The 25,576-nt window shown below is 36.8% G+C and overlaps 1 protein-coding gene across 2 annotated transcripts in view; it reads left to right on the top strand.

Annotated features, from left to right (window-relative positions):
* PLCE1 (phospholipase C epsilon 1) overlaps positions 1-25,576 on the top strand; it is a 136,195-nt gene that overhangs the window by 94,973 nt on the left and 15,646 nt on the right. Inside the window, exons 6-23 of one of the 2 annotated variants that reach the window (XM_038141645.1) lie at positions 447-705; positions 1,392-1,600; positions 4,153-4,194; positions 5,782-6,448; positions 6,947-7,129; positions 7,999-8,116; positions 8,502-8,661; positions 11,761-11,883; positions 11,966-12,102; positions 12,990-13,228; positions 14,236-14,297; positions 14,452-14,617; positions 16,403-16,510; positions 16,914-17,030; positions 17,163-17,321; positions 18,330-18,453; positions 20,576-20,700; positions 21,351-21,468. In XM_038141645.1, the coding sequence (XP_037997573.1) occupies positions 447-705; positions 1,392-1,600; positions 4,153-4,194; positions 5,782-6,448; positions 6,947-7,129; positions 7,999-8,116; positions 8,502-8,661; positions 11,761-11,883; positions 11,966-12,102; positions 12,990-13,228; positions 14,236-14,297; positions 14,452-14,617; positions 16,403-16,510; positions 16,914-17,030; positions 17,163-17,321; positions 18,330-18,453; positions 20,576-20,700; positions 21,351-21,468 (3,116 nt within the window). The remainder of the gene's footprint in view (positions 1-446; positions 706-1,391; positions 1,601-4,152; positions 4,195-5,781; positions 6,449-6,946; positions 7,130-7,998; positions 8,117-8,501; positions 8,662-11,760; positions 11,884-11,965; positions 12,103-12,989; positions 13,229-14,235; positions 14,298-14,451; positions 14,618-16,402; positions 16,511-16,913; positions 17,031-17,162; positions 17,322-18,329; positions 18,454-20,575; positions 20,701-21,350; positions 21,469-25,576) is intronic. The other variant, XM_038141646.1, reaches the window with a different exon arrangement.

Genomic DNA, 25,576 nt, shown 5'->3' with positions numbered 1-25,576 from the left:
AATTTTTAAAAATAAATTTAATTGAAACCCTCCAACTTGCTTGCTTTATGGATTGTTCATAATATAGCTGAAGGAATTTGTAAGAAACACTCTGATTTATCTTTATACTGTTTCCTCAATCTTTTCTTATTTCTTTATGGTCCTTAGAAATTTTAGGCAATGACACAATTAAATTGTTAGAAAGCCTACTGGTATGTTTTATGCAGCTGGGCTTTTATTAAAATGTGAAATACTGCTCCAGTAGATCAGACTTCTAGTTTCTCATTTTCAGTTTAGTTTTTTGAGAATTCAAAGGGGGGAATTTTCATAAAAATAATGGCCTTGATTTCATTCAGTCATTTCTGAGCAATTATAATTTCCTCTATTACATATATGCTGCGGGTGTTGGACTTGAAGGTGAATTGTTTGCATTTTTTTATAAATGTTGTAATCTCTTGTTGCAATAGGTCAAGAAAAGTTTTAAAAATGTGGCAATTTATGGACCAGTCTGATATTGAAACCATGCGAAGTCTGAAGGATGCTATGGCACAACATGAGTCATCATCTGAATACAGGAAAGTGGTCAACCGGGCACTCAATATTCCAGGCTGCAAAGTTGTTCCTTTCTGTGGTGTATTTTTAAAAGAGCTCTGTGAAGTTTTGGACGGAGCATCAAGCCTCATCAGACTCTGTCCACGATATAACTCCCAGGAGGAAACATTAGAGGTAAATGAGACAAATATTCTAAGATGTTATGTTCTTACCCAGTGCTTTATTTTATATAATCTTATACCCGGGCATCATCAAATTAAAGTTTTCTAAACCAGACTGTTACTAGACTGGCCAGTTACATGGACCTCAATTTAATTCCCATAGTTCCTTAGCAATTTAGATTTGGTTGTTTCTACCTCGTTCAATATCAGAGTACTGAGAAATCAGCATTAGTAATAAAGGATCTTGTTTATACTTTGGATTAGGTAAGTATGTAAAGCCCAAAATATGTAATTATTTTCTGCTAAATACTCTGACCTTCAACTTAATTCACTGGGAATTGGAAGTTTGCAGTTTCTTAAAAACAGAATTTAAAAGCTCAGCAGATCAAGCTTTTCCTCTGTGGAAAGAAACTATTCTTATGAGTTCTATTATTGTAGTTTGAAAAGAAAAATGCTCCTGTTAGATGAAACATTAAAAACTGAGGCTTTTTTTTAAGTTTTCAGGAGTTACTTTAACTTGTGTTACATAATTTATGAAATTATTTGGTCTGTTTTGTGTTGCAAGTAGGTACAAAATCCCATGGGAAGCAATTAGGAAATATACACTAAATATTCTTAATAGTAAAAATTTCTACAGTGAGAAGTAGATGACAGAACGTTCTGTTTGTAGCTATACTAATCTTTTAGCTATCTCTATAGTTTGTTTCAGATTACAGTGGACAAGATAATTTCTTACAACGAGTAGGCCAAGATGGTTTAAACAATCCAGAAAAAGAATCAACAACAAACAATATCTTTCAAACAATTCGGAGCTGCAATCGCAGTTTGGAGTCTGAAGAGGGTGAAGATAATGTCAGTGAAGGGAGCAACTCAAGGAAAAACTCCTTGAAGGACAAAAACCGCTACCAGTAGGTCTCATTTTATTTACTATCATCACCCCTCTATGTCATGGTTTTAGTCTTTGATTTTCTTTTACCAAGGCTTGCCTTTAGAAATAAGAGCAAGTTTAACACCTTTCCTTGTATTTATCCATTTCCAGTTCAGAACTTTTCTCCCCTGATACTCAACTGCTTGGAAACTCTCTGTATAGCTATATTTTCCCTCATGATGTAATTACTCATGATAAGGGTAAATCCTTTTTGTCTTACACAGAGAGCTTTAAAAATCCACAGTTACAATTACAATTTTGATCTCTAGTGACAGGAATAGCACCAGGACATGTTTGTTATCAGAGCTCAGAACATTATATTCTGCATGCTCAGGCAGTGTTCTGGCCCCTTCAAAAAAAGTTATTTATTATCCTTCAAAAGACTTCGTCTTTTAAGGACATGTTACTTTGAGGGGTTTCAGTTTTATCCAGGAAACATTCATGTGTGAGTACATATTTTGAATTTTCAGGTTGTTGTAGTCCTGCTATTTTGCAAAGAAGTTTACTTCACTGTGCCCTGTGTAAAAAAAGCCCAGTGTTCAGTAATCTGATTTCACTTTGAATACCACTCTTGAAGACTGTACTAGTCACCAGTAGGAAATACAGGAAAGGCAAAGTTTAGGACATCACATGATGTTCTAGAATGTTGCTTTGTGGAGAGGTTTCATTGCAAAGCCCATGTAGACATAGGTGGGTCAGGTCAGCTTTCCACTAAGTAACTGTGTTAGACTAACTTCAAATTAAGTAACAGAACTTTACTGCTCTGAGGTGAAGAACTGTAAAATTATGTGAGAGCCCTCATAAAAACATGCTTAAGTCACTCCTTGAGTTATTTTACTGATAATGTGTGTCAGAAATATCAATATATTCAGAACTATCCAGCTTACTTCACCTACTTAAACATTAAATCTAATAAGTGACTGCCTGAGAGGCAACTGCTATCTTCCTGTTTAAAATGCATTTCTTTCATTACCATGTAATTCTAAATTTCATTTCAAATAAATAATCATTATTTCCTGAAAGGATGGTTTCTAATAGAATTATTCACATCTGGCTTTAGTTGCTTCTGGGAAGTGGTGCACTAGATTAAGCCAAGAAAGACAGACCCACTTCTCTGCCCACGTATGCTATCTCTTGACTTACTTCAAGTAATACTTTCAAGTAGTAATTCTTTCTTCCAGGAATTATTTTTTGTTAATTAATATGCTTCAAAATCAACTTGCATATCACAGTTCAAATGGCGAATAAGTGAGGCATATAAACACTTCACTTGGATGGACAAAATAGAAATTAAATTGAGTTCCTTTTTTATGTCTTTATGAAATAATTTCTTGGTAAATATGCTTTATTCATAAATACAATCTAATGAGTTGCACCCCAAACTAAAGTAGGAATTCATTTTTTTAAAAATCCCAGTGTGAATCTGAAATGAAAATTTAAAATTTAAATGAAGAAAACTGCAGATAGGTAATTAAAGCTGTGTTTCCTGGTTCAGGCTGCTACCTACTCAGTAATGAGTGTCTGTACTTCTGATGCAGTAAATACTGATTTTAACAGTAAAATACTTGTAGGAGAATAGTTCTGAAAGTACTGATTTAACTCAAGTGTCTCACAGGCTTTGGAAAGTGCTTATTCATTCACTTGCCTTGTCTTTCCTCGGCATGGTGAGAACTGGGTGAGGCCCAGGAGCAAATTCCTACAGAGGCAGAAGGGCCACGTTTTGTTGTACTTGTATGGAGGCTGTGTTTGGCTTATTTTTATTCCTGTGAACAGCTAAAGGGTTCTAAGGAAGAAATTTAGTCCTCTTTCTTGTAAGAGCTGTCATATTTGCATGCAGTGTTATAAAATCCAAATTATACCATAATTATGCATTATCTGATAATTGTAGCATTGTGGTCATAAAAGCAGAAAAATACACTGCATAGCATGTTTCTCATTACTTTATAATTGTAAGAAAGATTTTCAATTAGTTTTTCTTTTGATGATTTGGATTAGTATTGTGGAACATGAATGCACCAAAGCTGGTAGGTTAATTTGATTTGAAGAAAATGAAAGGCATCTAATAAAATCAGTGGGCAGTGGGTATAATTACTTTCCTAGTTGCGTTAGCAAATAAGCTCTGTCACTCTGTAGTCAGTGACCCATCTAATTGCCCTCGATTTCTGTACATGCCAGATAAATATCAAACATTAATCTTTCTTAGAACTCTGTTCTGACGATTAATCAATTTTTAAAAATAAAGGTATGCTGGAAAACAAAACAAAAAAAAAAAACCCCAACCAAATTTGAAATAGAGTTTTTATGGAATTGTTAATTACTGAGTGACCTCTGAAGATACTCCTTACTTTGAATCATTGCATCATTAGCCTGATGTTATCGTCACATTTAAACTTTTCCAATTACAGTAAATAACGTAAAAGATAGTAGGGGAAAAGCTCCATTTTTTTCTCTGTGTATACCTTGCAACTTTCTCCTCTAAAACTGCAGTTTGTGTCACTGTTTCCTTTATGTTTTGATTTCCTTGCCTCTCAGGGCTGCACATGTAAAGAAAGCCCCTGGTCCAGCCCAGGCTCTGTAAGTGCTCTCAGGAGTTGGCAGCGGTGTTGCTTTTGGCAGCTCGTGTCAGAGGCTCCATTTCTGTGTGTGCTTATGTGTGTGTGTGCTTGGTTTACCTGCTTCTTGTACATTCTAATCTGCAGCCTGCAACACGTGAAACAAGGCATAAACAAAGCTCTGCCATTTCTGTCTCTGCTGTGACAGACTCTTCCAGCCATGCACAGCTACTCTCCAAATACATGTTATAGCATTTTTACAGAGACTTGTTCCATTGTTTTGAGGGCATACGGGAAAAAGAACTGCTTCAGTTGTTTGTTTCATTTTAAAATGTAATTTTATATAATACAGATAAATATTTCAGTTTACGTGTGTCTAGTAAGAATCTAGTTAGACAATTTATATCAGCTCGGTTAAAAAGCATGACCGTTATTTGTAGCAATATTTCTTAAAGAAGCAAAGCTGCACTTAAGACCAGTGCAGTTATTTTGTCAGTCCCTTCACCACAGGCAATAAAACCTCAACTTATTTGCCACTTTTTTATAAATTTGGTGAAGAGACAGACATCTCACCCATTAATAAATTCATAGAGGAATCATTGCTTTATGGAATAAAGAAAAAAATCAGATTAATTTGTCATTCAGGCAGAGGAGAGTTTGAGGAAAAGCTGATGGTCATCTGTGCTGTTTAGCACTGGGGGAGATGGTGCACGTGACTTGGAAATACAACATAAGTCATCTTTAGCTTGGTTGGTGGGTAAGGGGCAGGAACTGGGAGAACTGTGGTGCTAGGAAGGGGAAGCAAAGAGGGTATTAAGACAAGATATCTTGCAGGATGTGTAGAGGAAGATGGTTTGTATTTTATTGCCTGGATATCCTTAGGAAAATGTGCTTCATTAGTTCTGTTGTACATAGAATTTCATTTTAACTACCTCTTCTATTAGCTCAATATTGTTGCTCTGTATCTACCGTTTCTAATTTTGGCAAAATATATCAGAAACTTTGGTTGCTGCATGCAAGTTTTACATTATTATTTTCCTTAAGTAAAATAAAATTTCTCATGGAAAGTATCTGATAAAATTCTTTATGCATTCTTATGAAGAAGGTATGTATTTTAACCAGTATTTTACTAGTGTTATTCAGAATATTATATAATGTGAAAGGTCTGCACATTAAATCAGTAATAGAGCAGAGATTAGAAGTCTTGTCTGAAATGCACTACATCCTGCTAACAGTTTCCACATATGGCACTTAATATTTCAGCTGAAGCAATCTTATGCAGCGGATTTAGAAACTGGTATCTCTTGGCCTTTAGAACCAATTAGACACTTTTTATTGTTAATGCAAAATTTGGAAAGTTCTAGGAAAATATAATCATATTGTTTCAGGAGTTATAAGTAATTGTAGCAGCATCTCTTACCTGATGCAGAATTGCAATAACATAAATTGTAATACTTCAAAAGCTGCATAAGTTCTTATACGTCCCAATTGTATAGTGATGATAGTTTTCTATTTATTTAAACTACAGCAGAAAAAATATTCATCAAGCATCGCATAAATCAGCACATGTATCACTAAATACAAACCTCTCATCTTTGCTCACATGCAGATTTCTCATCGGAGATCTTTCAGATTCTGAAAGCGACATATTTGAGCAATTGAAAGAGTGGGACACCAGTTCTACAGAAGAGCAGCAAAAGGCTTTCTGCCACGGGATAGAGCTCATTCCCTGGTACGTGTTGTCCATCAGGGCTGACGTCCATCAGTTCATGCAGCAAGGGGCAACCGTCATTCATTACGACCAGGAGACGCATCTCTCAGCTCGTTGCTTTCTTCAGCTCCAGCCTGACAATAGTACTTTGACTTGGACAAAACCCACAACAGTTTGCCCTGCAAATGCTAAGGCAAAACTGAGTGTGCTGGGCAATACTGCTGAGCTTGGTAAATACCAGTTTCTTGGTAATACTGGGCTGGTGGAAGGCTTTTTGGACTTGTTTTCAGCCAAGGCTGTATATATGGGACACTCGGGCATTGATATGCACACTGTGTGTGTTCAGAATAAGCTTTGCAATATGTCCCTTGAAGAAAATGGTATAACACTACTTTATGGACTTCAGACTACTGATAATAAGTTGTTGCACTTTGTTGCTCCAAAATACACTGCCAGAATGCTGTATGATGGATTGCTGGAATTGACTAAAGCTGTAAGAAAAATGAGGAGATTCCCTGATCAAAGACTACAGTGGCTACGGAAACAGTATGTCAGCCTCTACCAGGTAAAAGATGCTGTGATTCTCTATGAAAAAGTTCAAAGATATCAACAGCTTGATGTGATACAATTAGTTTCCATCATAAGTAAGATTAGATTAAAGATTAACACTAAATCTCCAATTTTGTAACACGGATTAAGCAGCAAGATCTGATTCTCCACACAAGGTTATGTCAAACCTTTCAAGTTTTGAATACTCTGAGGTTAAATTTTATTTTCTTACAAAGCTCTTCATATGTTTGGAGTTTTGAAATAAGTATCTTATTAAAGAAAAAAGCAAAAAGCAATGACTGTAGTTTAAAAGGGCACCAAAATAATGAGTGATAATAGTTAGGGCCAAAAACATTTCCAAAGCAGCAAACAAAATAGCCCTGTGGAATTCACTCAGTAATCACAAATGGTCTCCTCATGATGTTTCTTTCATTGGTTCCTCAGAGATCTATATTACTGCTTTAAAAATGCGTCCATATTCTCCTTGTTTTGTTAATGCTGAGAATCTTTGTAGGAGGATGGAAGGTTTGAAGGCCCAACCTTGGCTCAGGCTGTTGAGCTGTTTGGAGGCAGACGATGGAGTGCAAGAAGCACAGGCACAGGATCTCTCACCAAAAGCACTGAGAAGCCCAATGTGCAGAGAAACAACACTCTGGGAATCAGCACAGCTAAGAAAAAGAAGAAAGTACTCATCAGGGTAGAATATTTTGTTATTCATGTGTTTTGTATCCTCCCTGCTCTCACTGTGTAGCTGTGTTCTGAACCACAAAAAAGTTTGATGATGATGATGATGATGATCTTAAAACTGTTTATTGTCATTTCAGGTTTGAAGATTATTATTTTCCAATAGTTTTTCTTTTCTCACGCCTGCAGCATTGTTAGGATGTGTAGGTGCCAGGGCTAGCAGAATGGGACAGAAACTTCTTGCAACCTTTAGGTGCTACCTCAGTAGCTACCTATCTTTTATAAAGATAAAGTACTGGTGGTGATAAAAATCTTAACATGCAAAGTGGTGTCTGGAGGTTGGTGTAATTTTTTTTAATCCTTTATGCTTTCATGTTTTGAAAAACACCTCCATAGTTATTCCACATTGCATTCCACATTGCATTAGCTTGTGTGAGTGACAGAAACGTGACCTAGTCTGGCAGTCTCCTCTCTTTTCCTGGACAAAACTGCTTTCAACAGTAGGCAGGAGAGAGGAAAATGCAGGGCTAGCACCTCTACACTACCCACATTTTCTAGTGGGCAGGTAGAAAGATTCTCAAATGACGAGATCCATCCTCTTCAGGGCTCCAGTGCACCAGTGAAATAGTGTAAAACCAGCTGCAGCATTCGAGAGAGGCACAATCATTATCTTCTCTGTGGTGTCAAACTGAGGTAACACCTAATGGTCCCATGCTTGACTAAGTATCTGTTTAAGTTCTCCCTTTTCTACTGTTATTGGCCTCTCAGGAGTCTGTTTCGTAAGGAATAGCTGTTTTGTCTCAAGGTTTTGTTACAGATTGTACCGAAATGAAATGGAAATAGTGGGTTTGGGATGTTTATTATGTTGCTCATTATTTGTAGGGTGAAAGTGGAGAGGCCACTGATGATGAAATGGCAACTCGGAAGGCAAAAAGCTGTAAGGAATATCGTAATAGAAGTGGTTCAGATCCTCAAGATATTGATGAACAAGAAGAACCAGGTAAATATATTTCTTCAGTATTTAAAAATCGATCAGGGTTTTGCTCAAAGCCTTTTTATGCAGACATTTTTGTAGTGTTAAAAATAAACTTATAAAGCTACTTTTGTAGTTGAAACTCCAAATCTGTGAACTCTGAAATTAATTTCTTTACTTGTTCATGATTGTTCTTTCATTTAGTTTCAGTAGCATTCTCTTTCTATTCAGATGAAATACATTCATAAATGTTGTTCAATACATACTTTTTAAACTGTTTTGGGACAAAGCTAGAATCCTGCTAGTGTCTTACTATGTTTTAATGAATTTTCATATCGGTCTCCTGGACAAAAGCATTTTTATGGGCCACCAGATGTTGTAATTGTGATGAAAACTTTTGCTTTCTCCTTAGATCAAAATATTATTATTAATGCTTCTCCATCTAACAACCTGCCATCAAGAAGAGCTCACTCTCTGACGGCATCTGGATCTCCCAACTTAGGAGCTACATCATCTTCACCAGCGAGACCAGTCTCCTCTCCTGTAATATCATCAAGCAAAAGTCAGTCTAGGTAAGGGCAAAATCCATTTGATTTAAAAAGAAAAGAAGCTACTATTACTTATTTATTCTCTAATGTGGGGTTTGTGCCCAACTGGCAAAATCTGACAAAAACAGCACCAGAAATGTCATTAGCCTTTTTGTAGACATCTAAAACATACTGTAGAAGAACACAAGAATTTAAGCTGAAATGCCATGAATCTGAGGATGGCTTTGTAGCAAGTCCCTGAGCAGCATGTTTCAGTTTATATCTGTTACAGAAGCAGATTGGAATGCTGTTCCAAAACTACACAAATACAGAGTTTAACTCTTTCTCCAGCTCTTCTCCAAAACATGGTTATGGGCATTTTCTGTATAGTGAAAATCAACAGAAATGTTATAGATGTGTGAACTGAAGTTCTTAGGTTTCTCAGCACAAATAATTTCTACCTGAGGGAGTGATAACCTCTGCTGACATTCCTGGTGATGACTGTAGTACTGTCTTGGGAATGGAGGAACTGACTTGGAATCTGTCTCTTACAGGCCTCTTTTTCTTGAACATTCATCCTTTTTGCCCCACTTAGGCAGTGTAAAAGGTTATGCTGTTGCAATATGTGCAGTAACATAGTGCACTATTATATTAATGCTATAGATAATAATGGTGATGGTAGTAGTAATTACAATAGTAATATGTCAGGGATGTGGACAGTACTTTATGACCTACAAGAAGACAGTCTCAACAGAGGCTTTCCAGTGCCTTTCTGGAAATATCTTTATGAGTGTGAATCTTGGGGGTTCCAGGAGAGCAACAGTAAACAATGGAAGAGATAACCACTGCTGATAGAACATTATATTTGTAGAGACATGTCTTGTACAATGGTTTCAGTTGTGTATTTCTTGGGGATTGTACTTATACTTAAAATAGTTGGATTTGGCAACAGGTGGGTTAACACTACTTTGTGAGCCTCTGTGTTCCTTTTGTTTTTCACTGTCATTCACAAACTTGGATTTGTCTTGGTAAGCAATTTTTTTTTTTTTTTTGTAAGGGTGAGAACAGCTTTCTTTTCTATTGAACTGAAGAAATACGGCTTTACAGTCTCTGGAAAATTATTCTGTTTTGCAAATCTGCTTTTTGCTTTTATGCCAAAATAGTTGTTGTCTCTAAATTAGATTAAAAGGGTCAATGGAGAACTCGCATTCCCTGGAAAAGGATCGCTAATGTTCCTTTAAATCCTCTCAGGCCTGGGTTTCTGCATGGATCTGTGTGTAGCTAAGCACTGTGGACCTCCCCGAGTTATCACAGGTTTTCCCTGGCAAAGCGGTCTGGCTCTTCCGCAGCATCACTCTGCAGAGCAGTCCCAAGTTTGCTATGACCTTTCTTGATAGAACTTGCTCACAATGTACCTTATGGCTGTTTCATTTGTCCTGAAGGTGTCTTCCTTAGAACAGATTTACATGTTTGACCCATTATCTTGACCCTGTTTTAATGAGCCATTAAAAAATTTGGAGCAGTGGAGAGAGTTTTATTCTGCACACAAGTAGCTTGCAGCTACTTTTGTCATTCCTACAAAGCAGATGGGCATCTGATGAATTTCCAAGTTCCTTGGAAATCTAGTGCCGCTTGTAAGGTGGAGGAAGCAGGAGGATGTTTGATAAGATACTGGGACACAGAGCACTGGATATGGAAAACTAGAGATGAGGGCTTTTTTGGGAAGGGAGAGTAAACCTCCTCATTTAGCAGTCAATCCAGACTGCTACTATTGCAGTTTTGGTTGTTGGTGACGATGGAGTTTTCTTGGGGATTTTGGCATTTTTTAAAAAAAACTTTTGTTTGTATTGATTTCCCATTACTCTGGAAGATAATCTTTAGTGATCAGATTGAGTGAAATGGTGAGCATTTTCTTCTGCTCTTGGTCTCCCATTTGGTACTCTGCAGTTCCAATCTGTTTTCTGGAATCTAGAGGCTTTCCTCATCATGGTTTATTTTTCCTGTCTTATAAGAATGCTGGGAATTATTTTAGCTAAAAAAGTTTTATGAAGTATGTCAGTACTTTCCATAGTGATGTCAAACAAATCGAATATTATCAACTAAAGTAGATGGTATTTTTTATACTTTTAAATCACATTTTGTTTTCAATTGCATGCATCCAACCCATGCCAGGAGTAAACTCATGAGTCTGGTCCAGTCTATTTGTGTAGAGAGTCACCTGCTTGCATGCATGTCCTCAGGAATACTGGACAACAAGCTGGTCCTGTTTTTCCATCACAGCTGTCTGAACTATTTGTACTGAGCCTGATGGCAAAATTTGTAGAAGAATGGATCTGTATATTTGAACATTACAGAGCAATAAAATCTGACACGTGGTCTAATATTTTGAGGAAGATACTGCAACTTGTGCAGTTAATTATGGTTGCAACTAAATAGTTCTTGATATTTGTGTTGTTGCTTAGATCCTGCCCTTTTCAGGATGGTGTTGCTGGCAGATCCCATTCCTGTAATGTGTGTTCATTGGTGTTTAGGCCCAGGAAGGGGCTCAAGATCTCAGCCCCTCATTGCAAATTACTCCGTGTAGTTCACTAAGGACTTGTTCATACTGCTCAAGTAAGGCCTAGCTGTACTTACTAGTATAAATCCCCTAGAAGCCTAAAGATTTTGGGACGTGACTTTTGGAAATGTGCTGGTTCTACTTCAAAAATGTTGTTCAGCTGCACAACTTAGATTAATGATTGCAGTTACAGAACAATCTATTTTATTATTTGGTCTTCAATGAACTTTATACACAGCCTTCATTACAAGAATACTGGCATTGTTTTCTTTAAAGGGAAAATAAGTGCTTTCATTTGTGCCATGTGCATCAGGCCTTTTTCCACATGAAAGTTTTAAATTGCATAATATACATTATTCATTCTGATAAAGTTTGCAGTTGTCTTGAAGAAAAAAAATAGTTGCTATAAAGCCAGAAGGTAAAAAAACATCATTATAAGATGGTACTTTATTTGCTTCTTCCAGATAAGAAATGGTAAGAAATGCATTAAGGAGAGCACAAAGAAACTGTAAATACACTAATGCATAATATTTCAGTTAAGTAGAAGTTTAATGTAACTAAACTACAGCAGTCTTTTTTTGATTTAGCACGTGGAGCAGCAGTAGCTGGCATGGCCGTGTCAAAGGAGGAATGAAGGGATTTCAGAACTTCATGGTGTCTGATAGTAACATGACTTTTGTGGAATTTGTAGAGCTCTTCAAATCTTTCAGGTAAAAGATGTGTTTTTTTCTGTACTAATTTCATTCATCCACTAAAAGATGCAAAAATTGGTATTTTCTGTTCTTTTTGCAGTGTCCGTAGCCGCAAGGATCTGAAAGACCTTTTTGATGTTTACGCTGTGCCTTGCAACCGATCTGGCTTAGAGCCTGCTCCACTTTATACTAATTTGAAGATTGATGAAAATAGCAGTGGATTCCAGCCTGATTTAGGTTTGTTTAAGAGAAAAATGCAATTGTTAGAGTGCTGAGTAGCTTCAGTTATTTCCCTTAATAAAATGTGTCTCAGTCAGTCTCCTTATCAGTTACAAGTTTAGGTAGAGGACTGCTGCCATGCCTCCACTAATACCCAGTTAGTGGGCTGCAAGACAAAAATGAAGAGAAGGAAAACTATTCCAGCTTTCCATTAGCCAGATATGTAAGTGGTAATGGCAGAGGAATAAAACTTGTTGCTGAATGGCTGAGCCCAGGAATCTGTACAGGCTGCAGGAGCCCTGGAAGGGCTAAAACACTGAGCAGATACAGAGAGGAGAAATGAGGAGACTGTGCCCTGTGTCCCATTTGGCTGTTTTTTTCTTATCTGCTTTATGTGGGATAAAGGAGAAGGAAGCCTCTGTCCCCCTTTACATTCCTCAGTTACCATAATCTGAGTCTGGGACTTTGGTCACATGTAAAGAAAACAGTCTTTCTGCCAAGCAGCTTGTGGGGAGGGTGCAGAACAATTGGCATATGAAACTGGAAGAAAAAGGGCGATTGAACAGGAAGGGTGTGGGGTTGCACACAGTGAAGGAAAGGCTTTGAGGCTGTTTGTGGTGGTAAGAGGGAGCAGGAGAGTCCTGGATGTGTAGAAGGCTGTGGATCCATGTTAAAGGTTCCAGGATTTTGTTTAGAGTAATTGGACGCTTGTAGTCTGCTCACATGCATGCTTAATGCTCTCTTTTTTATTAGTGGGTAGAAACAAGATTATTTTGTTCTAATTTACTGCTAAAGCACCCACTGAGAAACTTGTGTGTATTGTATACTAGATTATATTCTATACAGGATATGTAATACACATAATTGTTTAGCTTATACTTTTATTTCCTCATTTTTCTTTTAAGATTTGTTGACTAGAAATGTTTCAGACCTTGGTTTGTTCATTAAGAGCAGGCAGCAGCTATCAGACAACCAGAGGCAAATATCTGATGCTATTGCTGCTGCCAGCATTGTAACCAATGGTACTGGAGTTGAAAGCACATCACTGGGAGTATTTGGAGTAGGAATCCAGCAGCTGAACGACTTCCTAGTGAATTGCCAAGGAGAACACTGCACCTATGATGAAATCCTCAGCATTATCCAGGTCTGTAATACAAATATCTTGCATTTCCTTTTTACTAGAACTCCTGTTACTTCCATTTTCCCCATTAACATTGTATGTTGTTCAGAATAGCATCTGTGTGGGTATCTCCTTTCACACTGGTATTGTCTCTACAGTTTACTTGAATTTAAAATTTAATACTATCTTTATTTTGGGCCAGAAAAATGTATGGATGCCCATAAATATATCCATTTGAAAATGCAAATGAATCGTTTTATTAGCAATGTGTACTTTAGCAGGGAAGGGATGTCACCTCCTAGGAAAAGTGTTCACGACAATTCTTTTTTTTTTTTTTTTTTTTGTCTGGGCCCACATTTGGTTGAGCATAATCTTACTTTGGAACTTTAAAAAGCACTATTTCTACATATTTTTGTTTTATTGTAAAAAAATTTTCCAGAGGAAACATGGCCATTTTATTCCCTTATGTACCATGGCTGAAGATTTTAGAGAGCGTGTTTTTACTCCTCCAAATTCCTCCATGAGTAATTAATAAACTCCAAAACTTAGCCTCTGTTTAACAGTTAACAAAGGTTAAAAACTATATATAACTATCAACATGTAAGATAGAATTGCAGAGTTTAAAAGACAGAAATTCTAAAGAAACTTCACGTTGGAATACCACAACTCTTGTTGAGATGGTGGTATGTTGTATTTAAGCATACTAGATAGGAGTGGGACACCTGCTCATAAATCTTTCTTAATTTCAATTTAATTGCTATCTCAGCTTTGAACAGGAGGTTGGATTAGGCAATCTCCCAACATCCCTTTCAACCTGAATGGTTCTTTGATTTATGATTATGATTTTAGTATGCTTGTGTAGACATTTGTAAAACACACTTTGCAGGCACCTGATTACTTTATCCACAAAAAGACTGTGTTTAAATACTAACTGTTTAGTGCTATGAGCAGACTACATATAAAAACATGACAAAGACACGTTTCTAAGAATTGTTATTATATATATATCTTTGATTTCTTTTTCCTCATAGAAATTTGAACCTAGTGTGAACATGTGCCAGCAGGGGCTGCTATCATTTGAAGGATTTGCAAGGTAATTACTTCTTACATACTTTTTATATATATATATATATATATATATATATATATATACATATATATGTTTGTGTATATATGTAAAAAGATGATACCAGTGTGATGCTCATCACAGCATAAAATTTCCTCACATCTCATCTTCTCACTTCTAGATTTTTGATGGATAAAGACAACTTTGCCTCCAAAAATGATGAATCACAGGAGAATGCTGAGGATTTGCACTTTCCACTCTCATATTACTACATAGAATCCTCCCACAATACTTACCTTACTGGTCATCAGCTTAAAGGGGAGTCCTCAGTGGAGCTCTACAGCCAGGTATGCAGGATTGGATTGTTGTGTAGCTTTCAACATGAACTTGTTTGTTTTACTGGCAAGTTTCAGGAACATGACCTTTTTGCTTTGAAAATCTAAATGCCCTAAACCCCTGCTTGCAAAACGTTGGAAAACATGATGTGTGGGAAAGCTGCCTGTAAGCACAGTTGTGCTCAAATGCCTTTTCTAAAGCAAAAAAAAATGGGTTCAGTTTGAGATTCATAGCATTTAGACACCAGTCGGTCTGACCCAACCTACTAAAATTAGACTTTCCCACAGGAAAGACTGATCTAACATTTTAGTTCATTCAGATGTCAGAAACACTACTGAGATACTGTACATTGCACTGCAAAGACTAATTTCAAATAGAACTATAACTTCTAAAAACGCTACTTCTAGGAATATTCTACAGTTTTTAGACTTTATGCCTGAGTGGTGCTGATCAGGGAAGGAACAATTTCTCCCTTGGGCTTTCAGTTCTGTATTTGTTTATATATATATATATATTTCTGTGTTTACAAAATGCTGGAGAAAGCATCAGACGTCCTGGCAGCAGTGTTTTCATTATGCTGAGAGTTACTGACTCACCACTGAGAATGGACTCCTCTGGTGTCCCATGTGCTCCTTCACCTGGGGCTGTAGGCAGAGAGGTGAGGCTGTGTTAGGAAATCCTGGATAACACAAATGCACTGAGTAATGCAATTGCAGAGGTTCCTGTAGTAGCACTGCACAGTGATCCTAGTATTGTGTTGGTAATAGATGGGAAGTGAGAGAGAGATCAACTGCCTTCAAAGTTTGCATGATTAAGAAAAGCTTCTTCCTGTCTCTCAAGTACTTGTTGCCAGCTGAAGGGGCACTTTGTTTTGGCTCAGTGTGTCTGGCTCTCACAGAAGTGGTGGAGTGCCAGCTATGGACACAACTGTCTGAAATAAAATTATTTGGGTTTTGAGTAGAAGTAATTTTTTCTTTGTTCGTGAATGGTTTTGCTGGAAATGGTTTTAATTTTTGTGATCTTTCTATTCAGTAAAATATTAGCTTGCAGTACAGATGCCAGGCATGCTAAATATTGATCACAGTAATAAGCTGGGCTACCAAAAGATGGGTTAGCTGATCTCTTCCTTCATCCTTCCTCTTTGCTTCCTTGGCTTTTCTAGCAATGGCTTTCTAAAATAAATAAATGAATAATTTAAAAATTGGTGAATGAATTGATGGCTGCAAATAGTTTGATGTAATTGATTAACATGGCCTGGCACATTTCCATTGTAACTATTTTCACAGAAGTTTCTTAAGACTCCATTTTCAGACTGTCTTTTGTAAAACTAATAATAACAAAAAAAACCCCAGCAAACAAACTGCAGGTGCTTTCCACATGAGCGGTCATAGGAGCAACCTGAAATAAATTGCCATGTTGCTTTATAGCTGTTTTTGCAGGTAGAAATATAGGAATGTTTCTTTCTCTCAGAAAATTAAGGTATACAATAAGAACCACCTTCTGCAAACAGATTCCATGTGTCCTGTATGATACCATGAATTTCAAAGCTTTATAGTAATTCTCCCAAAAATATACATGCTTTGCTTGGTTTTCCCAGTATTTTTCAATGGGAAATAAGGAATTCAGTTAGGGAATGTAGTTAGCTGGGGACTGTACATTCCATGGGCTGTTCACAGAGATTGCTCTTTCCACCAATTTTGCTGAATCACTGGGCTTTCATTCAGCTCTGCAATGTCTGTCTTCTGCTTTGATGGCATGATACTGTAATGTGCTTACACTGTTCAATTGCATTATAGGTTCTTTTACAAGGCTGCAGAAGCGTAGAATTGGACTGCTGGGATGGTGATGATGGGATGCCTATCATTTATCACGGGCACACTCTTACTACAAAGATCTCTTTTAAGGTATGCTGGTAATTTCAGGTGGGAACAAAAAAAATGAGAAATTATTTTTTGTGTAACAAAGGGGAAAAAATTGCCTACTAGAAAAATACAAATTCTAATGGGCTAAATTCTAATTGAATATAAACTATAGATTATGTCAGACATTAAATTCTCAGCAGTTAATATGCGCTCAAGGTAATTTTTGTAGCATATGTAGTGTAATTTTCTGTCTTTTTGTTGCTACGTAAGTAACAAAAGTTGGTATTAACACTTGTGTTGTAACAAGATGCCAACTTGCTTTGAAAGCACACAGTGGCCTCTTCCTTCTTACAGAGGAAAGCAGACCTCTCCCTGCTAACAGTAGGTTAACTGGGAGCTGCAGAATGCTGCCGTGTTCTTTCAATGGCCTCTGTCTCTCTGGCAGGAGGTGGTGGAAGCCATCGATCGCAACGCGTTCATCACCTCCGACATGCCGGTCATCATCTCCATAGAAAACCACTGCTCGCTGCCCCAGCAGCGCAAGATGGCCGAGATCTTCAAGGTAGGCTGTCCTCTGCAGTCAGGTATGCCCAGCACAAGCCCTGGACTTTTCCATGATGCTAATGGATAATATAATCCATAATAATATTACAATAATAATCCATAATAATATCAGCTGTTCTTGATATTTCAGAATGTATTTGGAGATAAGTTGGTGACAAAGTTTTTATTTGAGAGTGACTTTTCTGATGATCCCATGCTGCCTTCCCCTGGCCAACTGAGAAGAAAAATCCTGCTTAAAAACAAGAAGCTGAAAGCCCATCAAACACCAGTGGATATACTGAAACAAAAGGTATAGTCCTTCCTTAACAGCAAGCAGCAAGACCCAACTCTTGTTACAAATAGTTCCTTTGTGTTTGAAGTTTTTGCTAATCCAAATGTACAGCAGAATAATCTAATGCACATTCATGCTTGGATAACTCACAGTGAATTGCGGTGCTTTCACATAAGTAGACGACACATATAGTAAATTATAGCTACAGCTTAACTAAATTTTAGTGTCTATTAATTTTATAAAACTTCATAATACTATTATAAAGACCACATACCCTGTATAACAAACATAAATCAATCTTTTTCTCTGAGGTTTTAACATTTACTATTCATGTTTATTGAGAAGTAGTCCTATGCATTGAGTGTGTGTGTGTGTTTACAGTATGTAGTAATTTTTGGTAGAGTTCTGCTTTGTTTTTTTTTTTTTTCAAATTCAAGCCAGTCAAATACTTGATTTTTTAATTGAATTTTTCTGGGAGACTCTGCTACTCAAATAGTGTTTTGTGAGAATTTTTTTGATTTCTAAAATTTAGGGCTGCATCTCAAGTAGCCTCAATCAAATAATGTCTATGGTTAGTCAGCACTTCAATTGAATCCTTGAAAACTAATTGTTATTACTCAAAATGTAAACACAATTGCATTAGACTTAAATTCATGTTATCAGATGAGTAAATCACACTGATGATACCATTATATAGATATTCTCCATCTTTTGAAAAAGTATTTTACTGTTTCTGAAACAGCATATCTCAGGCTAGAAAAAGGCAGTCTTGAATGATGTGCAACTTTGACATTTTTCCATAATTAATTAGGTTTCATGTCTTATTAAGTGTTTTTCTTGGAATACAAGTTCTCTTTATGTTCAAAACCCCAAAGTGGTATTTTAGCATGATCTTTAAAATCTTACTTATTTCTCACTTAATATATTCAGTGCTTTCATAGAAACAAAACAAGATACAAACGTGAAAACTCTTTTTCTCTTCAAAAGTACTCAGCAGTGATGTAGTAAGTGTTTCTGTTGTTGTAGGCTCACCAGCTGGCACATTTGCAAGCACAGGCTAGCAATGGTGCCAGCAACCCCACACCTACCAATGAAGAGGAAGAAGATGAAGAGGATGAATATGACTATGACTATGAATCTCTCTCTGATGGTAACTATATTTATTTCTTTGTTTGTTTGTTACAGTGCTTTTGTTAGAGCTGTAGTAATAAGATGTGAATATTGTGGTTCAGGCATGAGAGGGGTAAGCAGTGTCCTTGCACGAGTCTGAAAAGGCTGAAATTCTTCAGCTGGTAGAGAAGAGGACTGAGGGGTGAATTGGAAGCAGGTTTACTAAGGCATGAAGTGGTGGATTAAGGGAAGCACAGAATGTTACTCATTGGATTTAGCAAGTGCTTAGTAAAACAAGTGGAAGATCAGTCTAAAACAGGTAAAATATTTGTTTGTGCAGCTGGTAGTAAACTTCTGGAATGTGCTGCCATGGGAAATTGCAGAGCCAAATGGCATCAGCATATTAAAAAAAGAATTGGACAAATTCCTGAAGAGATGTATAAGCAATTGTTATTGGTAGCAATATTTGGTCCAACATCCCTATTGTTCAGTGATTGTGGTTGTTGGGGTGTTGATTAGTGGCTGGTTGCTCTGTTTCCACTATCAGAAAGAGAATACTGGGCTAAATGGACAACGGGTCTGACACAGCTGGGGATGTCATCCTGAGTGAACAGGGCAGTGCTTCACTCACTGCACTTTTCATTCTGGTGGGGAGCCATTTAAGTTCTAGGTGCCATGTTCAGAGAAGGTATAAGGCTCGAGCATGTCCTGCAGCACAGGACTTCTTTCCAGGTGGTCTCTTGTTTACATTACTTACTCCTGTGTTTAGTGTTTCTAAAAATAGTCACAAAATTAACAAATGCAGTTCAAGACTTGACGCTGCTTGTGGAATAGTAATGTCATTTATGAGTTTGATGTCAATGCTGCCTTCAGTTGCATTTTGCCTGAAAGTTGGCCTAGCTGGCTACTTGAGCATACTCTTTGTGAGCAACAGGGTGATGCTGTAGATGTAAATTGCAGTGAAAACTCAAATCTTTGCTAACAGGTTTGCCAAGAAAATTTTGCAAACTATTGCAGTAAGTGACTTCTTAGCACTGTTGTAGTTAAGAGAAGGTTTGAAAAATGTGAAGCTAGCAAGAAACATTTACGCCTTCCAGTATGTGAAGAAATCTGCAGCATGGTTTACTACTTTATTACAATGATTGTTCTTTGAAATCTTTAATTATCTTAATATTTTGTTAAAACTAATCTAAATAATGGTCTGTAAACTTTCTAAAAGAGATTCAGTTTTATTTTTCCCATTGATACATTTTTTTTGTGTAAGGCTAATAGTTTTACAACTGACACTTACTTTTCATTTCTCTGGCTCTAAATCTTAATTCCCTTTACTCTTATTCCCTCTCTGACTCGTTTCCCTGTAGCTGATGTCCTTAATGCTTCTCCTGCTCCTAACAGCCAGGAAGGTAAAAGCCACTTGGTTGGGCATTTTAACTGCATGAAATCAGCACTGCATCTTCAGCCTGTGCGATGTGACAGTGTCAATATATAGTTTCTACTTCATATTATAAATGCAAGCAGATATTCTTACATGGCGTTGTTAACTGATCAGGAACTGTTAGAAGCCTGCATGTGTGACACTTGTTATGCATAAAAAGAATATGGTCAAAGCATCAGGATTATCAGGAATAAATTGAAACCATTCCTTTTGTGACAGCTGCAACGTTTTGGTCCAGAAGGACCACATCATTATTAGGCATGCTGTTCTCTGAAAAATACATAGCTTTGAAGAGGTACTTCTATAGATGTAAAAACTACTTGTGCATGGTGAAAGTAAGGAGAGAAAAGCCAAAAATCGCTGTACAATATGTTTACATATTTGATGGGGTTAATTGTGCTTGGTCTTTGGCATTTTTCATCATTCAGGAATATTGGTTGTTTTCAGATGGCAAATTAATTCATTAGATGGTTTGGTTTTAAAGATCTTCTGAGCACAAAAGGATGGGCTTTAAAGAAAAGGCAGTGTCTTAACCAAACCCAAGCATTAAATTTTTAAAGAGAAGGTTACTACTAGAGAATGATGCTCTGACCAGTAAATGCATTATTTTAGCATCTAATTATTCATGTAAGATTCACAGCACTCTCCACAAATATTGTTAATTCAAATTAAATTTCCAGTTGAAATTGTTTGGCTTTATGTTTATTAAAATTCTGTTAATTTTTAGATAATATTCTTGAAGATCGGCCTGAGAATAAATTATCAAGTGATAAACTGCAGTTTGAATATAATGAAGAGACTGCCAAACGACTAAAGAAGGCTGATTGTGCTACTTACAATAATAAAGGAAAGGTAGTTCTGCTTTTTCCCTCTTTCTTCTCAGCTGCACTTTTATATATAACCAGGTTCAAAAGGATTTGGACAGTTTAGGTAACTGAGACATCAGATAGCAAATGCACTTTAATGAAGAGCAACAAGAGAAAGCATGGAAAAACACCAGAGAAAATAGCCAAAGTAGAACAAATGCTCAACATACTGTTCAAGAAAAGTCCTCAGAGGTTATAATATGTATAGGCTGCTTGGCTGAAAATTAATATTGATGGAACTGAAGAGTTTATCTGAATCTTCAGCATCTTTATGATTCAAAATAAGTTTAAAATACTGCTCTATGCTATCAGATAATCACAGCACCTCTTATTAAATCATCTGAAAAAAAGAACCAGTGTCTTGCTGTTTAGTGTACTGTAGATTCTTCTCAACATGGATGTGTTTTGTCTAAATGTTTGTAGAACTGACTGAATAAGGCCTTTACACACTACTTCAGAATCAGTAACAGATATTGATAGAAATGTGCACGAGAGGGAGATTTATTAGGTGAGAATAGAAAACATATAGGAAGAAAGAGATGAAATATTTCAAAGACATAAGTAAGATATGCAATAGTTCTTCTACATTTAGTAATACTACAAAGAACCTTAAATGTTTTTGGTATTATCACTCAGGTTTACGACATGGAGCTGGGTGAAGAATTCTATCTTCCACAGAATAAGAAGGAAAGCAGACAGATAGCCCCAGAGCTGTCAGATCTTGTCATTTACTGTCAAGCTGTAAAGTTCCCGGGTAAGTACACTGCCCTGTTGTATTGCTTTAAGCTTTCTAATTCCTGGAGATGTTATGTTTATGCTTTGAATTAGTTTGAAGTAGTCGAGGAGGTTTGTTCTTTATGATTTGGTAGTCTTCATAACAGCAGCTCCTGGCTGAGGAGTAGTGTTCATAAATTATGTGACTACATACTGTTTGTCATACTAAAATGTTTACAAAAGTGAAATTTGCCAGTCTTCACAACTTAGACAACTGCTTCACTGCCAAATGCCAGATGACAGAAAGCTTTATCTTAAGAGCTCCGAGTTTCCATGTAAGGACCTACTGAATTAAGAAGGAAAATATTCTTAAGGCCTTGAAGGTAGAGTGTGTCACATTTCTTCAAGTGACCTATGTTTAGTGTGCTTCACCTTTGCCTACAGCTGCATTTTCTGTTCTTTCCCAAGTGGGCAGGAGAGGGGCCATTTGCAGGGGTAAAGCACCTTTTCATAGGGTGGGTCAGGGCAGCTGCTTGCACACTCTCACTCAGTCTTCATGGAAGCAGTTATGGAAATCAGAAAATCTTCTTCTGTACAGTAGGAAGAATAACTTTTGCAGAGAAAAGGAGAGGGAGTAACTGAACAGATCACTGATAGGCACTTGTTCAGTACTGAAATATGAGGCTGGGTATATTTTGGCTCATACTATGTACATAAATACTTTTAAATTGAGAATTTATTTTTTATTGATATGTTTAATGTTTTGAATGAAAAATCTGCTCTTTAGTGGAATGATTCTCTGTGGAAAAGTTAGCAATTCTGCCAAATCATGATCTTAGACAAACAGAACTATAATCAGATTAGAGAAGCTAACCAAACATAAAATAGTGTCAAATAGGCAAGATAAACATGCTGAAAAATGGGCAGACATTCTTTTATAATCTATTATAACTTTAAAAATTGTAGGTGTCACTTATAAAAATAATGACTTTTAAATATCCAAATCTGATACTCTTTTTAATGAAATCTGCAATGAGATATCTTTCAAGTAAAATATTTTCTTTTAAAGAAGGATATTCAAGATTAATTTGGGATAGTTTGGGTTGTTCCAAGCATTTTGACATATAAAAAGTTCTGATGTTCTATATAAAGTATTTCATTTTTAATGTAACACTGGTTATTAAAGAAATACCTGCTTTCCTTCTCAGATTTCTTCCTCTTGCTTTAAAGAGATCATGAATAGAACAATTAAGAAGATTATCTCCTTTCACAGATGAACACATAAAGCTGTAGAAATTACTTTTCCAACAAACTTTGTCTCCTTTGAGACAAATACTGCCTCCTCTGAGGTAATGTAGGCTTCCATGGCCACCATGCCACTGATAGGATTGTTCTGCTCAGCTGGAGGGTGCAGATGTGGTGCAATGCCCTACCCAGTATTGCCCATGAATGATGGGAAGGAACAAGGCTGCTATATCCATGAATATGTAGCTTTAGTGCCTGTGCTCCTAACCAGCTCAGAAAATGCAGGAGTTTTGGAGGGTAGAATTCATGTCAGTGTCTGATCAATGGTGTAAATACTTTATTTCTCCTGTCTTCATATAATTTTGTTCTGTGTTTACACTTGCCTACATCCCTGAATGTTAATCACTGATTTGTGACTATAAAAAAGGACAAGGACCATAATGTTCACTTACCCTAACCTACTGGGCAACACTGACTTCCCTAAATGTTCCCTGGTCAAAACAGAATTTATCATGTGGAGAAAATAACATTTCTTGTTTATAAAACCTCTGGTAACAAGGAACCCACCATGGCTCCTGTTGCTTCTGTGCTCTTTGACCTTACAGTCTTTGCTTAACTTGAATTCCAGTGTGTTGGATATCATTACACCATTATCTGAGAGGCTGGAGGTCTGTTCTCTTGGGTCAACCAAGTTGAGGGCAGTGGAGCATCCTGAGCACTGCTGCTGGCACATGGCTCATCACCTTAGTGCTGAGATCCTTACACAATGAGTAGAGAAACTGAGTACATAAGAGCAGGATTTGCACGCTCAAGTGGAGGGAGCAGGGAGCCACCTGCACTCTCCAGCATGAAATTCAGTCACCATCTCCATCATATCAGATTACCTGCCCCTATAGTATCACTTCTCAAGAAATTAAAATGAACAGAAAAAGGGGCACCGTGCATATAAAAATGCTGTAGATTCCCTTTTAAGGTCTGCAGACCTGCAGACTTTCTGTTGGTTGGAAACACATGGTGAGAAGGTGGCAATTACAGTTGAACCTGCTACGTTAGTATGGTGAGAGGGAGAAGGCCAGGGAAGCTTGCAATCCTCTGGATTAAGTCCAGAAGCAGTAAAGCACTGTGCTTATATCTAACACATGAGATGGGCACTAAATTCTGTAACTTGAAGAACATGGCACGGGGGTTGTAGGGAAACAAAACATTTACTCTGACACTGTGGTAGTAGGATAGGATTTATGCACAGTATGGTGGAATCTGAGCTGATCCTACTTTGACCAGAGAGTTGGAGCAGATGACTTCCATATCTCTGTCAATTATTTTGTGATTTGATGATTCTATGAATTGGTAAAGCTTTAGTTTTGAAGTCAAGTTCAAATTGGAGGGAAAAATGGAGCTTGTGTGTGGGAAGAGATGTGCAACATGCAAAGCATGGGAGAGACTGAAAGGAAGCTGCCAGCTGCAGTGTGACCATCATGCTGGGCTGTCAGCCCTAGGGCTCTGCACCGCGCTCTGGTGATTTATGAGGCTGGTTTGTTTCCTCAGTGACTGTCTCCACAACAGGACTTTGAAACTGGATCTTGCCAAATCCATTTGATCCATTGAAAACTGGGTTTAAATAATGCTGGAAGCGCACAGTGCATAACTCCTCATTCTTCTAGTCAATTCATATTCCTTGATCCCAGTTTCTACCATCTTCTGTGGTTTATGTGTATGCTTTGGCCCAAAGAGACAATACATCTCCAACGTGGAAAACATTTATGTATGTTCTGAATTTTACTAACCCAAGCAGTTCCACTGAAACTGTGTGCATAATTTTAGTAAGTACATGTACACATGCCATAAAGATTGAGAGCTGAAAATTTGCAGCTGTGGGCAGACTTCAATCAGAAGAGGCCAGTGTATCCTCTGTGTCATTTACATGTGTATTTGAAATATTAGTATTAAATCCAGAACTGTCTTTAGGCAGGTGTGAATTAATGTGGAAATTTTTAGGAGTCACAGTTAGGCATGTAACAGTGTATTTGCTTTGTTACATTCTATATCACAAATACATCTTGGATTTCTGAGAGCTTCCCACATCTCACTGCTGTGGGTGTCAGAATAATTATTGTGCACTTTAATTTTGATCTGCTTTGTGCTCTCTCCAAGCCAACAGAAAAAAATTGACCTGAAGTGGGATTAAGTCTGTTTACTTCACCAGGATTCAGGTCATGAATTTTAATGATTATGTTTCTAGAATGCACAAGTTTGAATTATAGCTATACTAGGGCTTTCCAGCTCCACTCCTAGTACGTACTGGCCATTAAGTATGTAATGGATTTTGCACACCTAACTGTATTTACCAACACTGAAGTACAAATAAACAGAAGAAGAGGACTCTGAAAACATTTTTTGAAGTTAAACTGTTTAACCAACAGCATTTGGTGATTATAATATAATATAATATAATGTTATGTTATATTATATTATATTATATTATATTATATTATATTATATTATATTATATTATATTATATTATATCTTTAAATCATAATATTGCATTTATTTAATTATGTAGGTATCATAACCTAGATGAATTCCATGATATTCACTACTGTACAGATTTATTGCTGCTGTAGAAAAGATTTTTATTTTTTTAAAACTATTCCTAGGATGAATAAATTGGGACTGTTACTGCAGATTTTTTTATAATCAGTTTGGACCATTTAGTAATTTGAGAGAAAGCCTTTACCTTCTTCAAGCCAAAAAGTAAAATGGAGAAAAGTTATATCACAGAGAGAGAATTGTGTATTGTATTGTTTCATATGGGTTTCTATATATATAATATAAATGCATACATGTATGCATTATATATAAAACCATACATAATATATACATATATAAAAGTGTGTATATATTT

This window comes from Motacilla alba, chromosome 6 (genome assembly GCF_015832195.1).
Source record: "Motacilla alba alba isolate MOTALB_02 chromosome 6, Motacilla_alba_V1.0_pri, whole genome shotgun sequence".
Classification (NCBI taxonomy): Eukaryota; Metazoa; Chordata; class Aves; order Passeriformes; family Motacillidae; genus Motacilla; species Motacilla alba.
The sequence above is the reverse complement of the archived record's forward strand: the minus strand, read 5'-3'. Positions and strand labels throughout refer to the sequence as shown.